General features: G+C 47.5%; 1 protein-coding gene across 30 annotated transcripts in view; it reads left to right on the top strand.

Moving 5' to 3' along the window:
• PUM2 (pumilio RNA binding family member 2) overlaps positions 1 to 4358 on the top strand; it is a 74648-nt gene extending 70290 nt beyond the window's left edge. For all 30 annotated transcript variants that reach the window (XM_060186605.1, XM_060186622.1, XM_060186606.1 and 27 more), the window contains one exon: positions 1310 to 4358. In XM_060186605.1, the coding sequence (XP_060042588.1) occupies positions 1310 to 1441 (132 nt within the window). In that variant the 3' untranslated portion in view covers positions 1442 to 4358. The remainder of the gene's footprint in view (positions 1 to 1309) is intronic.
• Positions 4359 to 22440: the final 18082 nt, after the last annotated feature.

Here is a 22440-nt window from a genome sequence, read left to right as displayed (position 1 = left end):
CCACCCGACCTCCCCACCCTCTTTCTGTATGCCCTCCTCTCTGTCTCCCACTCTGCTCTCTCTTGCCTTCTGCTCACCTTAGTTTGAGCATCGGTGTCCACTGGTTTGGTGGAGTTGCGTCCATTCATCACGCCCTTTCCCTAACCGTACACACAAAGGTGAGATCACCAAAACCTACCGTTTCCTTCTGACTTATAGGAGACAGTAAATCGGGGATGCTGAAGCTTACGTGCCCAAGGCACCAAGCAAGGGTTCGGTCTCCAACCCCACCTTAACTCCAGAGCTGAGCAGTTTCCTGGTTTTTAAAAATCTGACTTAGTGCTTTGCCTGGCCCCGCAGTTCCTTCTGTAGTGCTGAGAGTGGCGAGATTACCTGCGTGGTGGCATTATGTGTATGCATACCTCAACTTCTGCATCCAAAGTGCGTGCCGTCTTTGAACTCAGCTCATAGCTAGAGAAAATGCTCTCGTGGGCTCATGAAAGTATTTCTGACCCTTTTTTTAAGGAAAAAAAAACCTCAATTATTAGATTTTCTTTTAAAATAGCATATATTTAGAATATTCTTTAAAAATGTTTCAGTCCTCTGTTGCTGTAAGCAGTGCCACTTGGATTCTTTGCGTAATAGCTTTTATAGGTTAAAGTCTTTAAAGGTGGGGTTGCCAGCAAAAAGTGTAACTATTGTCCGGGAGGTGGCGCAGTGGATAAAGCACTGGATTCTCAAGCATGAGGTCCCGAGTTCAATCCCCGGCTGCACATGTACCAGAGTGATATCTGGTTCTTTCTCTCTCTCCTCCTATCTTTCTCATTAATAAATAAATAAAATCTTTTAAAAAAAATGTAACTATTTTGTGGTCTGGGAGGTGGTGCAGTGGTAAAGCTTTGGACTCTGAAGCATGAGGTCCCGAGTTCGATCCCCTGCAGCACATGTGCCAGAGTGATATCTGGTTCTTTCTCTCTCCTCCTGTCTTTCTCATAAAATTTTTTTAAAAATGTAACTATTTCACGACTTCATAGAGAGCCAGGAGCTCCTTTAAAATCTTGTACAGGCTTATACTTCTCCCCAGTGTTCTGAGTGAAACTCCCCTTGCTGTGTGTGGAGTTCAGAAGCTTCTTCATTGAACAGTTTGGGGATTCCACGTTGGGAGAGACCCGAGTTGATCACAACTGCCAGTAGCTTTCTCTAGAATGGAAATCGAAGATTGCAGTGCTTCTGGACCAATCACTTATGAGTATTCATGTATTTACTTGTCTAGTGGAGGTGTCAGAAACTAAAAATCACAGGATTTTTAAGGAGACTATTTGTTTTTCAGATTCGACCTCACATCACTACTTTGCGTAAATACACATATGGGAAGCATATTCTGGCCAAGTTGGAAAAATATTATCTAAAGAATAGCCCAGACCTGGGGCCTATTGGAGGACCACCCAACGGAATGCTGTGACAGGAAGGGCAGAGGAGGCAACGTGACCGTGTGGAAAGTGTTGCTTTTGTGAATTATCAAAACACAACTCAACTATGAATCTTCAATTTTTTTTTAAAGCAAAACTATTTATTGACTGTATTCATCCATTTGTAAAGTTTTTAAGGTTCATGTGTATATTTGGGGGGTGGGGTGGTGAATTATAAATGCTCTTCAGCCCTGAGTGGAGACCTATCAGATTGGATCGCTGGCAAAGCACAGAACGCCTGTATATGATGTAACTGTATCAAAAAATAATGCTGTCACATATTTTGTAAATTTTTACCTTGTAAAGTTACAAAAATAGTTTTTAAAGGAAAAAGTCCAGTATTCTTTTAATAAACTGGCTTGCAGTCTGGTAGGGCAACAGACCCACAGCACAACAGGTTTATAGACATGTATATAGAATATAGGCCTTATTTTTTTTTTTTTTTGTCCTTTGTGTGAAGCCTTTTATAACAGATTCCAATCAACTGCATAAATATTACTGATGTTTTAAAATGAAAGTTAAGTTGTATTTTGGTAATTCACAAAGTATCATGCAAATAAAAAAGCAAGTAAGACAAAAATTAAATGATTTGAGATGAAAAGAACTTATATTACTTAGAGGGTTGTGGTTTGAGTACAGATACTGCCCCGAAAGGAATCTGGCAATGTACAGAAGCACTGTGTGTCTACACTTAGGCGGGTGACCCGGGAGGGGCAGGAATCATGTGGAAACTTCCATCCAGCTAAGTGCACTCGATGAAAAGCCGAGTCTCCGTGCTGACTTTTCGGGTTTGGTTCACAATGAGGAAGTAGAAATTTTGTATATCGTTTTGCTTATAGAATTATGAAGACATGTCCAAGTGTGGGGCTTTATTTTACTTTTCACTAGTAGATTCAGGAAGTAGGAACCAGGTAGGCGAAATGGGGCCGCTGAAAAGCGAGTTTGCGAGCTCAGCCTTTAAGCATGACTACATATTCAGACAGTTTCTTTTGCTTCCTGTAAGTGTGTGTATGCATTGTGTGTGTAGCGGTAGGTGTAAGTTTCACACTTTCAAAGCCGATCTTGTTTCGATGTTGATCCCAAAGCCTTGCTGACTTAGTAGTGGCGCTTTCCTTGGCTGTACAGGTGTACATTTGTAAGCCTTCACGCTGTAAATGGATTTGTTTGATCTCTTGGGGAAACATTTGCATTTTAGTGCACACTTTTGTCCTTGCCCTCTTTGACCTGGCATATAGTGTTGTATAATGTAAATTTATTTCTCCTAATCGAGAGTGATTTTTTAAAAAATTTTTTATCTTTATATGGTAACAGAAGTATGAAGCAGCTTTCTTTTTATTATCGTGAGGGACATTTTGTTCTATAACGTAGCCGTTGACTCTGGTAACAGAGACATGCTAGGATTTGGATGGCTTTCAAGAAGTCAGGGTATTGTGCGTAATAGAAAGTATTGGACTGAGATGTCTGGTTACCGTGGGCGCCAATGCTTTTCCATCTTTTTAAATGTGATCTGACTTTTTCCTTTGTACAGAAGAGTATTGTATTTTTGAATAGCCTACTCCCAAGTAAGAGCAAATCTGTATGATAACATTTTTTCCTCTGGACATAAGACATTATAACAGCAACACGATGTACATTTACAAGCGGCCTTATGTACATTTCCCAACAATCTTTTTAAGGCAAAATTGTGACCATATGTGTATAATTAAAATCGTTTTTAATCCTTTGCCTATGAAAATATTTTGGAAAAAAAAAACTTGCTTTGTATATTCAGTTTCTGAAAGATAAAGAAAGTGCTTTGTATTTTGTTGAAGTCAGTATTTTGTATAAAACATTTATGTTGACCCACTTATTGTTTAGTGCTCAAAACTAAAATGAACCATGCTATCTCTTTTGATTGAGCATGTGAGGAATTTTTTTTATTAGAGGTCTGCAGAAGAAAGGCTGTCTTCTCAGCACATGATTGCATAGAAAGACTTTCTCACTTAGCCGTTCATATCATGAATCTAAACATAACGGCTTAGAGAATGGGGTGCCAGGCACACTGTTTGATGTTTGATGCTGAGTTCGAGTGTCCTCCCCCAGCATTCTACGTTGAGGCCGTTGAAGCCAGCCTCTTGTCCCCGTCCCTGTCCCTTCTCTTTATCACACTGTTCGTCCACCCGCTCCGGCTGCGGCTGCGGTGAGTGCAAAGCAGCTTTCATCCCTACTTCCCCACTGGGTCTTGCCAGCCTCGGAGTGTCTTGAGTGTCTTGACCCCATATGGAGCGCTTATTCCCGCCATCAAACTGCCTTTAGGATCAAAGCTGTCCTTGGAAATGGGTCGTGACTTCCCCGTATTGGCACTGTTTTATCCCTGGTGAGTTTCTGTTGTTGTTGTTTGTTTGTTTTTCCTTTTTTTTTTTTTTTTTTTAATCTTAGCCTCTCGGCACAGACAAATATCTCTGCAAATTTAGAAAGTCTCCGAGTACAGTGTGTTTGGAAACTGACCCTCTTCCTCTTGGGGTCCTTATGATCCCATGGGCGGCCCCAGTGTCAACAGCCCAGTCCTTTGGGGCCTAGTCTGGAAGAGTCCGTCATCATAGGAATCGGATGGTGTGCTGGCTTTGCCACCCACTTCCCTGGTCACCCCTGATTTCATAAGTTGGCGTGGAGTTTTGGTAAAATTTGATATTTCAGAATAAGGAAATGTGATTAACTGGGTAGAACCACCGGGGCTCTCCTGGAGCGTCTCCTTTTGATATGGATTGTTTCTGGACCAGTTTGTCGAAGTCCTGGCTCTTATTGGTTCATAATGAAATAATGTTATCTTCACTTCTTTGTATATTATGTATAAATTAGAAATGAAAAAAAATGTGTGAATAACATTGTATGAAATAAACCTGGTCTTGTGTTTTTCTCTAGATAAAAGGCCCCTTCTGTATTTCAATTATAACTCGGATTGTCCATTCAAAGTTACCCTAAAACACCTCTGTCACGTGAACGCTAGCCTGGAGCCACTGGTCACACTGAGGGGATCCTGTCTTCTCATCCTCGCTCTCTTAGTCACATACTTGGAGTGTGTAATCAGACTCCAGAGGGTGAGACTTGACTTTTTCTCTTTCCTGATGAAGTGAGCCTTCAAGGTTTTTTTTTTTTTTTTTTTTTCTTTTCCTGAGGGTCTTTACGCAGACGTGTCTGCTACCTTCCACTTGAGCATACAGTGTTGTACATACAGGGAAATGGAGTTCAGGTTAGGGCCCAGATTTTAAGCTGACCTCAACTGTTTGCAAACCTTGCGAACTTTTGGGTTGTTGTCTCAGCCTCCGAATAGTCGAGCGCTGGACTTGGATGCTTGAGGCTCTTGGTTTGGTCACTGCCACGGCATGTACTGGATGGAGTGGTGGCCTGGCTCCTCCATCTCCTGTGATGACTCCTGTCAGATTGCATCTCCTGTGATGATTCTTGTCAGATTGCAGTAGTGAATCTTTGGGGGAGGGGCTGCGCTGCACACACAAAGCATTCGTGTGACCTACTTTGACTTGGAATAGAAATGCCAAAGTAATACGCAAAGCAGTTGAATCAAGCAGAGTTAAAACTCAGGCAGAACTCATCCCAGGGATTCAGGATGGTTCAACATAGAAATTTTTAGTGCAGTGAGTTAAGCGCAGGTGGTGCAAAGCGCAAGGACCGGCATAAGGATCCCGGCTCGAGCCCCCAGCTCCCCCCCCCCCCCCCCCGCAGGGGAATCCCTTCACAGGCGGTGAAGCAGGTGCCAAACTGACGCTCACCTGCACATGACTAAGACTTGAGCCCCAGCCCCACTGCTCCAGAGGAGGAAGCTTTGGAAAAGATGATAGGATCCTTTGTCTAAAACATCCAAAAATCCAACCAATTTTACAACTAACACAAACCCAAGAAACTGGTCAGATACAAGATTTGTGTGCAAATAATAGTTGGAGCTTGATATATATGCCAGACACCCAGTTTTTTGGAAATTATTTTATTACAAAGACTATTAGAAAAGTAACACCGGGGTGCCTGGTTAGTGCACTTGTTACAGTGTGCAAGGACCTGGGTTCAAGCCCCCAGTCCCCACCTGCAGGGGGGAACCTTTGCAAGTGGTGAAGCAGGTCTGCAGGTGTCTGTCTCTCCCTCTCTGTCTCCCCTTCCTCTCTCTATTTCTAGCTATCTCTACCCAATAAAGATAGTACAAAAAATTTAAAAAAGGAAAGAAAAGTAACACTATTGGTCTATGGCCCCAAAGTAAAGGACTGTGGGGCGGGGCAGGACGGGGGGGGGGGGGATGTTGAGGTCCAGGAACGTGATGACAGGGTGATCTAGGTGAGGTTAGTCATGTTGAAAACAGAAATGTCACACATGTACCTCATACTGTATTTTACTGTTGAGTGTAAGCCGTTAATCCTCCAATAAAGAAAAAAGTACCCCAGTGGTCGGGGAGGCGGCGCAGTGGATAAAAAATGCATTGGCCTCTCAAGCATGAGGTCCAGTCCCCGGCAACACATGTACCGGTGATGTCTGATTCTTTCTCTCCTGTCTCTCTCATTAATAAGTAAATAAACTCTTGGGGAAAGTAACACTATTTTTTTTTTTTTCAGTTGTTGTCATTGATGTCGTTGTTGGCTAGGACCGAGAGAAATGGAGAGAGGAGGGGAAGACAGAGAGGGGGAGAGAAAGATAGACACCTGCAGACCTGCTTCACCGCCTGTGAAGCGACTCCCCTGCAGGTGGGGAGCCGGGGGCTTGAACCGGGATCCTTACGCTGGTCCTTGCACTTTGTGCCACCTGCGCTACCGCCCAACTCCCTTCTTTTTTTTTTTTCTTTTTAAGAATTTATTTATGAGAAAGATTGGCGGAGAGAAAGAACCAGACATCACTCCAGCACACGTGCTGCTGGGGATTGAACTCAGGACCTCATGCTTGAGAGTCCGATGCTTTATCCACTGTACCACCTCTCAGACCACAGTAACACTGTTTCTAAAAGGAAAGCTCTAACCTCTAGAAATTGTTGGCTGGGCAGTGGTGCACCTGGTTGACCACACGTGTTATCATGCACAAGGAGCCGGGTTCAAGCTCCCAGTCCCCACCTGCAGGGAGAACGCTTTGCAATTGGCTGACTGGTGTCTCTTCTTCCCTCTCTACCTTCCTTTTCCCTCTCTATCAAAAGGTTTTTTTTCTTTTTTCCTACCTCCAGGGTTATCGCTGGGTCTTGGTGTCTGCACGAGGAGAGAAGAAGAGAGGAAAGGAGGGAGGAAAAGTGACATGGAAAGGTAGAATCATATATAAACAAGGCCACAAAAGAACAATTACTCATTCTTGAGGAGGCTCTGGCTAAAGGAGAAGGAACTTTTTAAATGTTATTTGCTGTGGTGATGTTTGAATGTATTATGACAAGCAAATATTAGTTTTGTTGTTAGAATAATCAACTTTCTAGGGCAAGGTTTGATGAAAATAACTGAATGACTGCACAGAACGAGGTGGTTGGAGATGCAGTGCCAGGGGGCGGAGGGGGGGTGCACTCACCCCTACCCTCACTCTTCAGCTAAGAGGACATGTCTAGGGGACCAGGCGCTAGCGCAACTGGTTAAGTGCACGTGGCCCAAAGCACAAGGCTGGTCGTAAGGATCCCGGTTCGAGCCCCCGACGCCCCACCTGCAGGAGGGTCACTTCACAGGCGGTGAAGCAGGTCTGCAGGTGTCTTTCTCTCCCCTTCTCTTCCCTTCCTCTTTCAATTTCTCTCTGTCCTATCCAACAATAGCAAGGACAACAATAACATTAACAAAAAGGGCAACAAACATGGGAAAGATGGCCTCCAGGAGCAGGGGATTCGTAGTGCAGACAACGATCTCCAGCAGTAACTCTGGAGGCAAAAAAAAGAGGACATGTCCAGCAGGGCACGGGGAGGCCCAGGCCCTCGCAGCCCTCAACACCCCTGGCTGCCACTGCTTCCCACAGGGGTATGGTGACCCGGCTTCCAGCCTCCACTTTGGCTCAGCCCTGCCCAACTCAGGCTTGTGGTGGGACCGGGAACTGAACCTGGAGCATCAGGGCCCCAACTGTTCCCAGGCCCTCAGTGGTGCCTTCTGCCCAGAGGGAGGCCTGTCTCCTTCCTGCCTCCCTCCGGGAACCTTGCTTGTCATGAAGGAAGCCCGCCTTCACAGGCAGCTCCTTTTGGCCCAACCTCCTGGCTTGTGTTGGCTCTATTTAAAGTCTGGAATAATGTCTGTCCGGATCGCCTCCTGTCCTGGAGGGAGGAAAGGGGCCCCTGAGGGGGGATGCAGACTCCTTCCCCAGGGCTCCACAGCCCGGGCCCAACACCTGTGTGTGTGTGCATGTTTATCACTGCGGCTGGGCTGCTTTTTCCAGAGCTGGAGATGAAAACACAGCGCAGCACCAGGGGTCTCCGGTGCCAGGCACCTCCCCCGTGCTGGGGTTCATCCGCGCGCTCTGAATAGCAAAGTCCTTTCTGGTGAGCTCTGTCTCCAGTCCCTGATGCTGACACTTAGTCACTCCATCTCTTGCCCTAGATCTCTCTCTCACTAGCATAATAGATGGAAGAAGGAAGAAAGGAATGAAAGAAGGAAAAGATGGCCATTAGGAGTAGAGTGCCGGGCTAGCCTGAGGGTGTTTCTTCCCAGGCACGTGCTCTCTGGGTTGGAGAGAACTCGACCGGAGCCAACCTGGGCTGCTGCTTACTCAGCGGTGCGGGAGAGGAACCAGGAACTCTCATGGCTGAGCGGGAACGCGATGCAATGCTGCCTTTATATCTTCTGAAGCGGAAGTGGCAGGTCGGAAAAGGAAATGGGTAGGATAGGGGGTGGGGAGAAGGAAAGAGCTCAAAAGTAGCAAGCTTCCATCTAACCAGTGAGGATTAAATCAATGCCCTGCAGGCAGGGCGGGTCTCAGACAAAACAATGATTATGTAAATAGACCACAAGGCCAAGCAATGGAGCAGGGGGGAGGTGGTGTTATGCCCAAGAGTAGAGGATTTGGGGAGTCGGGCGGTAGTGCAGTGGGTTAAGTCCAGGTGGCGCAAAGCGCAAGGACCGGCATAAGGATCCCAGTTCGAGCCCCCAGCTCCCCCCCCCTGCAGGGGAGTTGCTTCACAGGCGGTGAAGCAGGTCTGCAGGTGTCTGTCTTTCTCTCCCACTCTCTGTCTTCCCCTCCTCTCTCCATTTCTCTCTATCCTATCCAACAATGACAGCATCGATAACAACAGCAACAAAATAACAAGGACAACAAAAGGTAATAAATAAATAAAATATATATTTTTAAAAAAGTAGTAGTAGATTTGTTGTGCAGTCACTGAACCCCAGCAATAACCCTGGTGGCAAAAGAAGAGAGAGGAGGAGTCGGGAGGTAGCACATCAGATTAAGTGCACATGGTGCAAAGCACAAGGACCTCCTTAAGGATCCCGGTTCGAGCCCCCGGCTCCCCACCTGCAGGGGAGTCGCTTCACAGGCAGTGAAGCAGGTCTGCAGGTGTCTGTCTTTCCTCTCTGTCTTCCTCTCCTCTCTCGATTTCTCTCTGTCCTATCCAACAACAACAGCTATAACAACAATAATAATAACAGCCACAACAAGAGCAATAATAAGGGCAACAAAATGGGAAAAACAGGCTCCAGGAGCAGTGGATTTGTAGTTCTGACACCAAGCCCCAGCAATAACCCTGGAGACAAAAAAAAAAATAATAAATTAAAAAAATTTAAAAAGATAGTAGTCCCTGGCTGAGAACCACTTACCTAAAAGAAACTGAAAGGCCGGGTGGGGGTAGATAGCATAATGGTTATGCAAAGAGACTCATTCCTGTGGTTCTGAAGTCCCAGGTTCAATCCCCAGCACCACCATAAGCCAGAGCTGAGCAGTGTGCTGGTAAAATAAATAAATGACACTGAAAGACCTAGACCAATACTGTCCTGGTCCAAAATCGAGATTAGAGCATCAACATTTCAATTTATAAATCTATAAATAAACCTAAGACATGCTGCACCCTAAGCCAGAAATACATTAAGCAACAATAGACAAATAAATGTGCAACATTCAAAACTAAACACAAAAGATCCTGTCATCTCTATTTACCTGGCTAGGTAGGGTGCCATTCAGAATCATCACAGTTCAGAGGCTAGAGGACCCCTCCCCAACCCCTGAGGATGCAGGAGAGGGGGCTGTTGAAACCCATGTCCACTCACCGTGGCCTCTGCAGCATGGCAGGGTGGGACCCAGCCAACCCTCAACCACGATATCTCAGAGGTGGGTGCTGTGGGATGTCTCCCTCCACCTTCTGAGAGGCCAGATTAAAGCGCAGGGAGTGTGGCTGACATGCTCCAGGTCAAACAGCCAAGCAGCCTAAGACAGGAGGGGTGGGGCTGGGGTCAGTGACACCATATTGCAGCCCCCCAATCGCAGCCGTCCAGTCGCACTCCCTTCCCCTCCAGAGGGCTGAGTCGGTCGGGAACCTTCCGGGTCTTCCCACATGAGCGAGTCTCGTGTGCAAAATGATTGGGTCACCCCTCCTACTCCATGTGTACTGGGTCCAGGGATAAGTTCCCAATCTTGGGGAACCTCTTCTTGCCTTAAAATCGTCTTTGCTGCCCCCGTGTTCATCAAAAATTTGAAAGGAATATTGTCAATCTTTACTGTCATAGAAGTGTGACCTTGTTCTAAATCAGGAGTGGTCCACAAAATCTCAGGCCCCGAATTTGTACCATTCAGGGGCGAACCATCTTTATGAAATTGGGACCAACAATCTCTCTTCCAATGAAACCCCTTACGACATCTTGGACAAACAGTACATGGCCTCTGGCTCCCTGACTGAAAGCGGGGTTGCTCTGGCTGGAGGCGTGGTTGCTCTAATTGGAGGCGTGGTTTCCCTGACTGGAGGCATGGTCGCAGCTTATCAGGACATTGGTTACGCCAATGTCCTTGGCGACCGCACTGAAAACAGGCCCCGTTGTGATTACGTGGGGTAACTGCATAAACCTGTGTCGTAGCGGGTGCCCCATAATTACCTGATGTAAGTTCCTGTGTCGCTAAAATCCAATTATCTGGGTGTAGGTGTTTAAGATTAAGGCATGCCTGACGGAATTGTGGTATCATGCCTTCCCAGACAATAGAGTTCAGGAGTAGTGAGCGGACGTCAGGATTATAAACCTTTCTCTCTAAGCTTGTCTTCACCCTTGAGATGAAGCTCGTTAGTGATTCATCAGTGCCTTGGCGAAGAGAGTTAATGGGAACTAACGAATCTTCATCGGGTGGGGTCACCCTTTCCCATGCTTGTGTTGCGCAGATGTGTACCTGTTCAAAATAACCAGTTGGAAACCTGGCTTCTGCCTGCTGAGCTCCAGATTCATAAGCTCCTTCTCCAAACAAAGCATCAGAATCCCATTCTACCTGTTTGTTACTATTTTCCTGCGACTGTCAGAGCACTCATCGCGGAAGCATGCCTTCCACTGTAGGTAGAGGGGGTCTGGGAGTGCAGCACGAGCCAGATCTTTCCAATCTTGAGGCGTGTTAAGATGGTGGTAAAAACTCCTTAAAACGGACTTGGTCCATGGAGAATGCATTCCGTCCTCCCTGACTGCTTTTCTGAGTGCTCCAACATCTTTAGAGGAGTATGCCTGCCACGGCTGAGGGTTTTGTTTAGAAGGGGCCACATTTACCGGGAAGGTGTGGATTTGGTTCGATGACACTGGGGAGAGATCTACGGAAGTGGAAGGTGCCGTGGAAACTGCTGTAGTGGCAGGGGAAACTGAACACGTATCTACGGGGATGGAGCTCTCGGGGTGGACTGCAAATGGTTTAAGGTCCTTAAATGCTGAAAAAATATCCTTTAACTCTCGTATCTCAGCCACAAAGTCTCTTAATGATGAGGTGTCAGCACGGGGTGGGGTCAGAGAAGCAGAAGCCTCAGGGGAAGCCAAAACCGGGGCAGTAGGAGGAGGGGCTAGAGAACCGGAAGCCTCAGGGGAAGCAGGGGGCGGGGCCAGAGAAGTAGAAGGAGCTGAACACGTGTCTGTGGGGACAGCTGGGGGAGGGGTCAAAGGAACGGCCGAACACGTGTCTTCAGGGGCAGTGGGGGGAGGGGTCGTGGAAGCAGAAGCCTCTGCAGAAGAAACCGAACACGTGTCTCCAGAGGCTGCGGTTTTGGGGCTGACTGCAGATTGCTTAGGGTGTTTAAGTCTCAAGCAAATTCCTTTAACTTCCGTATCTCAGCCTCAAGGTCACTTAACCTTTTGGCAAGAGGCCTTGTACATATCCTGAAAATAGTAAATATAGCCATGAGAACCCACGGTGTAGCGAAAATTAAAGTGTCTCTGAGATCGAAAGCCTGTCCCAGGAGAGAAGGATAGAATGTCTGGGACACCTCCTCATAAAACGGAAAAAATCCCATGGTGGAGGGAAATGCGGGGCCACAGAGGCGGGCAGATGCCACTTACCTGTGTCTGGGCGGCTTTTCTGGACCTCAGGCTGGGCGTGAGTGCGGGACACATTGAGCGCCAGATGTTGTTGTGCCAGATCTTGTTGAGCGCTGGCCACGGAGATGAGAGAGAGGAGGTCTGGAGCGAAGAGGAAACACAAATCTTTATTTGCGCTGGCACCTCAGAGTTGGGTGCTAGAGAAGCAGGTTGGGCCACGTGGAGGTAGCGGAAATGGCCGCCTCACGCAGTAACCTTTCCTGCGTCTGAACACCGGAGTGAAGCGCCGGCAAGAGAACGAGGTGTGGAAAATGAAGGGCTTTTATAGGAGTAGCTTTCACGAGAATGGGAAGGGGGAGGAGTAACTATAGCACTCCAGGATAGGATGATAACTCTCGTGAGAATGGGAGCGGGGAGGAGTAACCAAAGCACTCCAAATATCGTAGGGAAATAGACAATGCCCTGAGGGCACAACATGGCAGAACAGGCACTCCGAGAATGTCCCAACTCTCGCGGGAACTAGCAATAGCCTGAGGGGACAACATGGCAGATGTGACTGCATCGGCACAATTTCCCAGCAGCCCCCCTGAAAAGCTAGAGGGCAACTTAGGGGCAAGGAGACAGCATAATGGTTCTGCAAATAGACTCTCATGCCTGAGGGTTGAAGGTTCAATCCACTCCCCCACCACCAGTGCCATAAGCCAGAACTGAGCAGTTCTGGGGGTGGGGGAGGGAGAGGGAGAGAGAGAGAGAGAGAGAGAGAGAGAGAGAGAGAGGGAGAGAGAGATGGAGATGGAGAGAAACTATAAGTTAGAAATGGAGTAGGGCTGGGGAGGTAGCTCACCTGAAGAGAAGCCTGCTATACCAAGTGCCAGGCCCAGGCTCAGCAAGCCAGCTGCCACACCCCCTGCACTGGAGGAAGCCTTGGCGCTGTGCAGTCTTTTTCTTTCTTCCTCTGTCAGGGAGCAATGAAGCTCCAATGATGGGGGGAGAAAAAGAGGAAAAAGGAAGAAAGGAAGAATGAGAGGGAGGGAGTAGGAAGGGGAGAAAAAGAGAGGAGAGGAGAGGAGAGGAGAGGAGAGGAGAGGAGAGGAGAGGAGAGAGGAGAGGAGGGGAGAATAAAATAAAATGTGTATCCTGGCAGTGAGGCAGGCAGGCAGGGACGAAGGCCTTGGGGATGCAGGAAAGAAAGTCAGCAGGTGGGCAGCAGCCTAGTCCTGGTTCTCCAGAACTGAGGTCAAAAGTGAAAATGGCTCTCCCTCTCCCTCTCCCTCTCCCTCTCCCTCTCCCTCTCCCTCTCCCTCTCTCTCCTGAGGCCTTGGATCTGTATGATTTCACTGCTCCATGTTAATAATTTTTCAGATACACAGAGAGAGAGAGAGAGAGAGAGAGAGACCACAGCACTGAAGCTACGCCTTAGCAATTCTATGTGCTGTGCTGGGGGGGACTTGAACCTGGGGTGCCCAGAAGGCAGAGCAGACACCCTCCAACTGAACTATATCACCAGCTCCTACACTTCTCAGTTTCTTTCTTTCTCTCTTTAATTTCTGTCCTCTCTCTCTCTCTCTTTACCAGAGCACTGCTCTGGTTCATAGTGGTGTGGGGAATTGAACCTGAGACTTTGGAGCCTCAGGCATGAGAGTCTCTTTGCATAACCAGTATGCTATCTACTTCCCCCTTCTCAGTTTCTTTGAGAACAAATGTATCAGATGCTTTGAATAATGAAAAGCTCCTCACCGTCTTGAATTGGACGTCTATGGACCTCTGCATAAAAGGTGTGAGGAGGGGCTTTCTCGGTAGCAGCCTTGGAAGTTGGAGTGTGTCCCACCCCACCCGCCCCGCCCCGCAGAGCAACCTTGGGAAGCCCGAGAGGAGCAGAGGGCTTGCCGGGACCCTGAACACACCCCCTGGCTCAACACAGATTCTTCCTGTCTACATTTCTTTTGAGGACAAAGGTTGTCAGGTGACTTGATTCTAATCTGGAATTTAACGCGTTGTAGAGGACTGAGCTGGGTCACCACCTCTGGGGTTTCACTGCTCACGGAGACACCTTCAGAGCTTCTCCCTCCCTCCTCTCTCCCCAAGGGCTGCTATCCCCTCTTGGGGAAAACTGAATCTAGCAGCGTATTGTTATATCAAGGGACAGCAAAGCTGTCATGACTGTGACTAAAGTCTATTTCTCCATCACGTGCACATCTGGTGGACAGTCCTGGGCTGGTATGGTGCTTTATGGGGCCAGAGATCCAGTTTCCTTGGAGCCTCTTCCACATACTGGAGAGATCAGAGGGCCAATTAACTGAGATAAGGAGTTAATACAAGTGTGGCCCAGGAGGTGGCGCAGTGGATAAAGCACCGACCTTTCAAGTTCAAGTCTGGCATCACACATGCTGGAGTGATGCTCTGGTTCTCTCTCTCCCCACTCCCTCTCCAGTCTACAAATGAATAAATAAAGCATTTTTCTTTTTACAGTTGATACAAGAAAACTGAACTTTTTTAAGTAAATTTTTTGAATATTTATTTTACTTATTCCCTTTTGTTGCCCTTGTTGTTTTATTGTTGTAATTATTATTGTCATTGTTGTTGGATAGGACAGAGAGAAATGGAGAGAGGAGGGGAATACAGAGAGGGGGAGAGAAAGACAGACAGCTGCAGACCTGCTTCACCGCTTGTAAAGCAACTCCCCTGCAGGTGAGGAGCCGGGGCTTGAACTGGGATCCTTATGCCGGTCCTTGTGATTTGCGCCACCTGCGCTTAACCCGCTGCACTACAGCTTGACTCCCAAGAATAGTGAACTTAACCAGGTGCAAACTAACCCAACCTGACAAGAGAGCGGCCTCATATCTCAAAGGAACATCTTAGTCTGAGGCTGGCTTCAGTGGGAGAGAATGTCTCTGTCATATAGTCATGTGGCTGAAGGTGGGGTCCTGTCACAAGGCTGTTTGTCTTTCTGGAAGAGATTCTGTCACAGGAATGAATCACTGGAGCCAAGTGGTCTGTAAAAGTTTGATTTTTTTTATTATTTACTTTAAAAAAATATTTATTTATTCCCTTTTGTTGCCCTTGTTGTTGTAGTTATTATTGTTGTTATTGATGTTGTCGTTGTTGGATAGGACAGAGAGAAATGGAGAGAGGAGGGGAAGACAGAAAGGGGGAGAGAAAAACAGACACCTGCAGACCTGCTTCACCGCCTGTGAAATGACTTCCCTGCAGGTGAGGAGCCAGGGGGCTCGAACCGGGATCCTTAAGCCAGTCCTTGCGCTTTGCACCACCTGCGCTTACCCGCTGCACTATTGCCGACTCTCCTATTATTTACTTTTTTTTTTTTTTTTTTTTTTTTTTACTGGAGCACTTATCAGCTCTAGCTAATAGTGGTGCAGGGGATTGAACCTAGGACTTCAAAGCCTCAAGTATGAGAGTCTCTTTGCATAACCATTATGCTATCTACCTCCGAAAGTCTGAGACAGAATCATTAAACAATACCTTCTCCATGAGATCTACATAACAAGTCCATGTTTTCTGTCTTTAAAAAAATATTTGGATTGATTTATTATTGGATAGAGACAGAGAGAAATTGAGAGGGAGGAGAATATGGATATGAGTGGGGGGAGAGACACCTGTAGCACAATTTCACCACTGGTGAAACTTTCCCCCTGCAGGTGGAGACCAGGGGCTTGAACCCGGGTCCCTGTGCACTGTAATGTGTGCGCTCAACCAGGTGCACCAGGCCACCGCCTGGCCCCTATGTTTTCCCTGAGGTATGTGTGACCGGCTTCTGGTTTAAGATTTCTTTAAAGAATCAGGTATGGCGCTGGGCACTGCTCTGCCCTAACATTTGCAATGTCAGGTTTCGAACTTGGGCCTTCACACACCCGAGAAGCCGGGTTCTTGCGCTCTGTCCACTGAGTCACCTCTCCGGTGGCTAAACCACTCTTCAACTTGTGCTTTTTTTTTTTTTTTTTTTTTTTTTTACTTAAAAGCAGATTTTGGAAAAAGGACTCCATTTTAAAAATATCTGACATCCCAGAGGGGAGAATTCTCATGTTTATTCCATTTACTTCCTGGTAACATGTAGACACGCCTCCTTGGTCAACGGAGAAAATGCTTCCACAGAGTGAAATCACTGAAGCAGAATTCCCGAGCTAAAGGATAGGTGCATTAAGCCTTTCTTGGGGCCAGGTGGTCGCACGCCTGGTAGAGCACACACATACTACCATGAACAAGGACCTGGCTTCAAGCCTCTAATCTCTTTTTTTCCTTCCTTCCTTCCTTCCTTCCTTCCTTCCTTCCTTCCTTCCTTCCTTTCTTCCTTCCTTTCTTTCTTTCTCTCTTTCTTTCTTTTTCTGTCCCCTGGGTTATTGCTGGGGCTCTGTGCCTGCACTACGAATCCACTGCACCTGGAGGCTATTTTTTCCCTTTTGTTGCCCTTGCTGTTTATCACTGTTATTGTTATTATTGTTGTTGCTCTTGCTGTCATTGTTGCTGGATGGGACAGAGAGAAATGGAGAGAGGAGGGGAAGACAGAGAGGAGAAAGAGAAAGATAGACACCTGCAGACCTGCTTCACCGCCTGTGAAGTGACCCCCCTGCAGGTGGGGAGCCGGGGGCTTGAACTGGGATCCTCACGCCGGTCGGAGCTCTTTGCACCATGTTCGCTTAACTTGCTGCGCTACCGCCAGGCCCCCTGTCTCTTCCCTTCTATCTCCCTCTTCCCTATGGGTTTCTTTTCTTTTTTTATGCTTTTTTTTTTCTTTTAGTATTTTTATTTATTTATTATTAAATAGAGACAGAGAAAAATTGAGAGGGGAGGGGAAGATAGAGAGGGAGAGAAACAGAGTCTCCACCTGCTTCACCACTTGTGAAACTTTCCCTCTGCAGGTGGAGACTTGGGGGCTTGAACCTGGGTCCTTGTGCACTGAAGTGTGTGTGCTTACCCAGCTGCGCCACCTCCTGGCCCTTTACGCTGATTTTGAAAGCGTTCTCAAAAGCGAAGCTACTAAAAAAAACATACTCCTATTTTGTAATCCAGTTGGAGAGATGAGAGAAACATAAAACATGGTTTTAAGTTAAAGAAAATATTTTTTGACAACAGGTAAAGGCAAACTAGTTGATCTGCCCCTAGTTTCAAATGAGTCGCACCAGAAAAAAATTATATTCCTGTTTGGGAGAAGCGTTTATGTTTGTTGTTGTTGTTGTTGTTGTTGTTGTTTTGTCGTTTTGCCTCCAGGATTATTGCTGGGGCTTGGAGCCAGCACTGTGAATCCACTGCTTCTGGAGGCCATTTTTTCCCATTTTATTGGACAGGGCAGAGAGAAACTGAGAGAAGAGGGAGACTGGGACCCTTCTGCCAGTCCTCGTGCTTTGTACTATGTGCACTACCGCCCAGTCCCTAGAAGTATTTGTAGTTGCTTAATGTGGTAAGGGAGAGATGCTTAGCTAAGACAGCTCTTAAAAGAGATTCTGTGAGGAGTCGGGCGGTAGTGCAGTGGCTTAAGTGCACGTGGTACAAAGTGCAAGGACCGGTGTAAGGATCCCGTTTTGAGCTCCTGGCTCCCCACCTGCAGATGAGTCGCTTCACAGGTGGTAAAGTAGGTCTCAGGTGTCTACCTTTCTCCCCCTATCTCTGTCTTCCCCTCCTCTCTCCATTTCTCTCTGTCCTATCCAACAACAATGACATCAATAACTACAACAATAAGACAAATGCAATGAAAGGGAAAATAAATATTTTAAAAAACTTAAAAAAAAGAGATTATGTGATAAAAGAAATTTGGGTGGCAACAGGAGTCAACTACTTTTTTTTAAATTAATCATTTTTTACAGATTACATGATGAGAGAGAGAAGTTTTACACCAGTCTATGCAAGATCTCATGCATGTAAATCCTTGGCTCTACCATTGAGTCAGCAACCACAGAGTGTCAACTGTTTTGTCTGTAGCATCTTATAGTGGCATGATATGACTTACTGAATGCTGGCTGGAGAGTGAGAGAGGAGAGTGGCAGAATAGCTTAGGAAAAAAAAAAAAAGTCTACTCAGAAAGGAGACTCAGATGGCTGGCTTTGGCTTCAGCCATAATGACTTGTCTAGCCAGGCCATGAAGCTTGGAATTTCCATCTGGGAAAGGCAAGGTCAGGAGGGTTCTATCCCAGATCTTGGACCAGCTCTCCCTGTTGGGGTACTGGGATTTTATCTTTCCTCTTCCCATTCCCATGTCTATCAGTCTTCACCTCTCTGCCTTCCAAAGTCACCACAGACTGAAATTCTCTCTCTTCTTCCCTCAGACATTTTTGAGTACTTACTGTCTTCTTAAAAATTATCTTTATTGGGGCCAGGCAGTGGTGCACCTGGTTAAGTGCACACATTACAGTGTGCAAGGATCTGGGTTCAAGTCCCTGGTCCCCACCTGCAGGGGGAACACTTCACGAGTGGTGAAGCAGGTCTGCAGGTGTCTCTTTGTCTCTCTTCCGAACTATTTCCATCTACCCTCATAATTTCTGTCTCTGTTCAAAATAAATAAGTAAAGATTTAAAAAAATTAATTATCTTTATTAAAAAATTATCTTTATTTATTTATTGGATAGAGACAGCCAGAAGTCGAAAGGGAAGGGGGCCTCTAGAGTACTTACTATCTATGTTATCTCTGAGTAATAAATTATGTGCAATCTTTAATATATTCTTTCTTTCTTTCTTTCTTTCTTTCTTTCTTTTTTACCTCCAGGGTTATTGCTGGGGCTCGGTGCCTGCACTATGAATCCACTGCCCCTGGAGGCTATTCCCCCCCCTTTTGTTGCCCTTGTTGTTTATCATTGTTGTTATTGTTGTTGTTGTTATTGCTGTCATTGTTTTGGATAGAACAGAGAGAAGTTGAGAGAGGAGGGAAAGACAGACACCTGCAGATCTGCTTTACTGCTTGTGAAGTGACCCCCCTGCAGGTGGGGAGCTGGGGGCTGGAACCAGGATCCTTACTCTGGTCCTTGCATCTCGTGCCATGAGTGCTTAACCTGCTGCACTACCACCCAGCCCCCTAATATATTCTTTTAAAAAATTATTGTTATGTATTGGATAGAGGTAGCTAGAAATTGAGAAGAAAGGAAAGACAAAGATGGAGAGAGACAGAAATGGAGAGAGCAAGGTAGAGAGGGAGAGAGACACCAGGAGACCTGCTTCGCCACTAGAGAAGCTCCCCCTGCAGGTGGGGACGGGGGTGAGGTCTGGGCCCTGTGCACTGTAACACCTGCGCTCAAGCAGGTGCACTACCACCCAGCCCCTCTTCTGCCAGTTAATTTTTGTGTGTCAGATTTGAATGGGCCAAAAGTTTCCTGGATCCTTGGCCAAACATTTTCTTGTTTTAATGTTTCTGTGGGTGTATTTTTGAATGGAACTAACAGCTGAATAGGTAGATTGAATAAAGAAGCGTTCCCTCCTTAATATGAATGAGCCTTATCCCATCAGTTTGAATATAACAAAAAAGACAGACCCTGGACTGGGGTGGCGACTCACCTGGTGGACCATGATGCTACTGTACTCAAGGCCTCAGGTTCAAGTCTCTGGGCTTCACCTGTGTGTGTGTGGGGGGGGTGGTCTGGCATTGTAAGTGCTGGAGCCATGATGCATGTGTCTTTTTTTTTTTAATTTATTTTTTATTTAAGAAATGATAAATTAACAAAACCAATAGGGTAGGAGGGGTACAACTCCACACAATTCCCACCACCCGATCTCCATATCCCCTCCCCTCCCCTGATAGCTTTCCCATTCTCTAGCCCTCTGGGAGCATGGCCCCAGGGTCGCACGGATGCATGTGTCTTGCAAGCTTCTCTCTGGCTCCCTCTGTCTGTCTCTTTATGTAAATAAAAAGGGTGACCCAATCCTAAGTAGGAGAAAATTCTTTCCTGCTTATGACCTTCCAACATCCCTATGGATTTCTTTGTCTGTATCCAATAAGTAAAAAAAAAAAAAAAAAAAAAAAAAATTAAACAATTGAAAACAATTATGAGGAAGAGGAGAATCGAGAGAACCAGACCATCACTTTGGCACACGCACCAAAGGGGACTGAACTCAGGATCATGGTTTGCTATTTTAAAAATGATCTCAATTGGGAGTCGTGCGGTAGCACAGCGGGTTAAGCGCACGTGGCGCAAAGCACAAGGACTGGTATAAAGATGCACAAGAACTGGTATAAAGGTCCCGGTTCGAGCCCCCGGCTCCCCACCTGCAGGGGAGTCACTTTACAGGCGGTGAAGCAGGTCTGCAGGTGTCTCTCTTTCTCTCCCTCTCTCTGTCTTCCCCTCCTCTCTCCATTTCTCTCTGTCCTATCTAACAATGATGGCATCAATAACAACAACAATAACTACAATAACAATAAAAAGACAACAAAGGCAACAAAAGGGAAAATAAATAAGTTAAATTAAAAAAATTGTCTTAATTATGTTTATTTATTTGATAGAGACAGCCAGAAATCGAAAGGAAATGGGGGGGGGAATAGAGAGGAAGAGAAACAGAGAGATATCTGCAGCACAGCTTTCCTGCTTTTGAAGCCCCCACCCACCCCCCTGTAGTTGGGAACTTGGGGCTTGAACCAGGTGCAGCACTGCCGGACCCCAGGACCTCAGAGTTTTAGATCCAGTGCTCTATAGCTACTGTGCCAGCCCCTGGGGCTGTAGTCTTTTTTTTTTTCTTCCTCCAGGGTTATTTCTGGGGCTCAGTGCCTGCACCATGAATCCACTGCTCCTGGAGGCCATTTTTTCCCCATTTTTGTTGTCCTTGTTGTTGTAGCCCCATTGTGGTTATTATTGTTGTTGATGATGTCGTTCGTTGTTGGATAGGACAGAGAGAAATGAAGAGAGGAGGGGAAGACAGAGAGAGGGAGAGAAAGACAGACACCTGCAGACCTGCTTCACCGCCAGTGAAGCGACTCCCCTGCAGGCTAGCCCCCCCCCCCCCGCCCGCCCAGGGCTGTAGTCTGGATGCCCACTGGTCCAGAGAATGCCTATGCTTGTCTAGGTGTCTTGCTCCTCCTGAGAGGCCAGCCTGTCTGAGGAGATTAGCCTAGGCAGCCAGCCAGGCAATCCCCGTCCTCTGAGGGAGCTGCCATCTTGGGCTTCACGTCCAGGGGAGAAGGTCATTGGGCACCAGTTCTCCTGCCCACCATGAACAGTGTCAAAGTGTCAAGGCCTTTTTTTTGTTTTGTTTTTAGAATGAGGTGACTGCCAGGAGTCAGGAGCAGGTGGGACTTGTCACACAGCTACAGGTGGCAGGCCCCCTGGGAGCAGAGTACCTTGCTCCCTCTTGGCTTAGAGGATGAATAAGGGGCTTTGCTCTCTACCGAAAACTGATGCAGGGCCAGGCAGATAGCATAATGATGAGACAAAAAGACTTTCATGCCCAAGGCACCAAAGGTCCCAGGTTCAACTCTCAGTAACACCATAAGCCAGAACTGAGCAGTAGTCTGGTAAAGAGAGAGAGGGAAGGAAGGAAGGAAGGAAGGAAGGAAGGAAGGAAGGAAGGAAGGAAGGGTGGAGGGACGGGCCAGCAGGTGGTGCACCTGGTAAAGCACACAGATCACAGTGCTTAAAGACCCAGGTTCAGTGGTCTGGGAGGTGGCACAGTGGATGGGATTGTTGGATTCTCAACCATGAGGTCCGGAGTTCGATCCCAGGCACACATGTACCAGAGTGATGTCTGGTTTTTACTCTCCTCCGATCTTTCTCATGAATAAATAAATACATTCTTAAAAAAAAAAAAGAAAAAAGATCCAGGTTCAAAATCCCTGATCCCCACCTGCAGAGCAGAGGTTTCAGGAGGGATGAAAACAGTGCTGCAGATAGCTATCTTCCCCCCCCCTTTCACTCTGTCTCTATCCAAAATAAATAAGTAAAAACAAACAAACAAAAACTATTCAAAAAAGAAAGAAGGAGAGAAAAGTGATGGAAACACCCGACTTGTGCTGTTTAAAGTGGGGTCCCAGGCTTCCCACTTTGTGGGTGCGGGCAGGAAGCCGTGGGAACTGTGCTGAGGCGGAGGCGGAGGCGGAGGACAGGGGTCCCCAGTCCCCCGGTTGCCCTGGCACAGCCTGGGAGCCCGGCACACCTGGAGGGCGCTGCAGGGTGGCGAGCTGCCCTCCCGCCTGCTCTGGGTCCCCGTTCTCCAATTTGGGGCGAAAGGGGGTGCAGGAGACCTACCGCCACCACCGGCAGCCGGTAGCGGGGAGACCGTAATGTCAGCAGTCACCAGCCGGGGCGCCCCGTCGGCGAGCAGGACGAAGGCACCCTCCCGCCCAGAAGCCTCCGAGGGGCGGGGCCCCCGATGGGGCGTGTCCACGGGGCGTGTCCTGGCTTGAGACCGAGCGAATCGAAGGCGGGGCTTCCGAGGGGCGGGACCGGGACCTGGCTATCGGGGGCGGGGCCTCCGTAGGGGCGTGGCCTGGACGGGGACCTGGCGGGGCGGGGCGGGGCCTACGAGGGGCGGGCCCCAGAGGGGGCGGGGCCGCGACTGAGACCTGGCGTGCCGGGGGCTGCGGGCCAGTTTTTGCAGCGGCTGCGGGCCTGCGAGTTTATTCTAAGGCGGAGCTCGGCCGGAGAGGCGCAGCGG

The sequence above is a fragment of the Erinaceus europaeus genome, chromosome 3, assembly GCF_950295315.1.
Source record: "Erinaceus europaeus chromosome 3, mEriEur2.1, whole genome shotgun sequence".
NCBI lineage: Eukaryota > Metazoa > Chordata > Mammalia > Eulipotyphla > Erinaceidae > Erinaceus > Erinaceus europaeus.
Note: the sequence above shows the minus strand (reverse complement) of the source record. Positions and strands in the feature narration are given on the sequence as shown.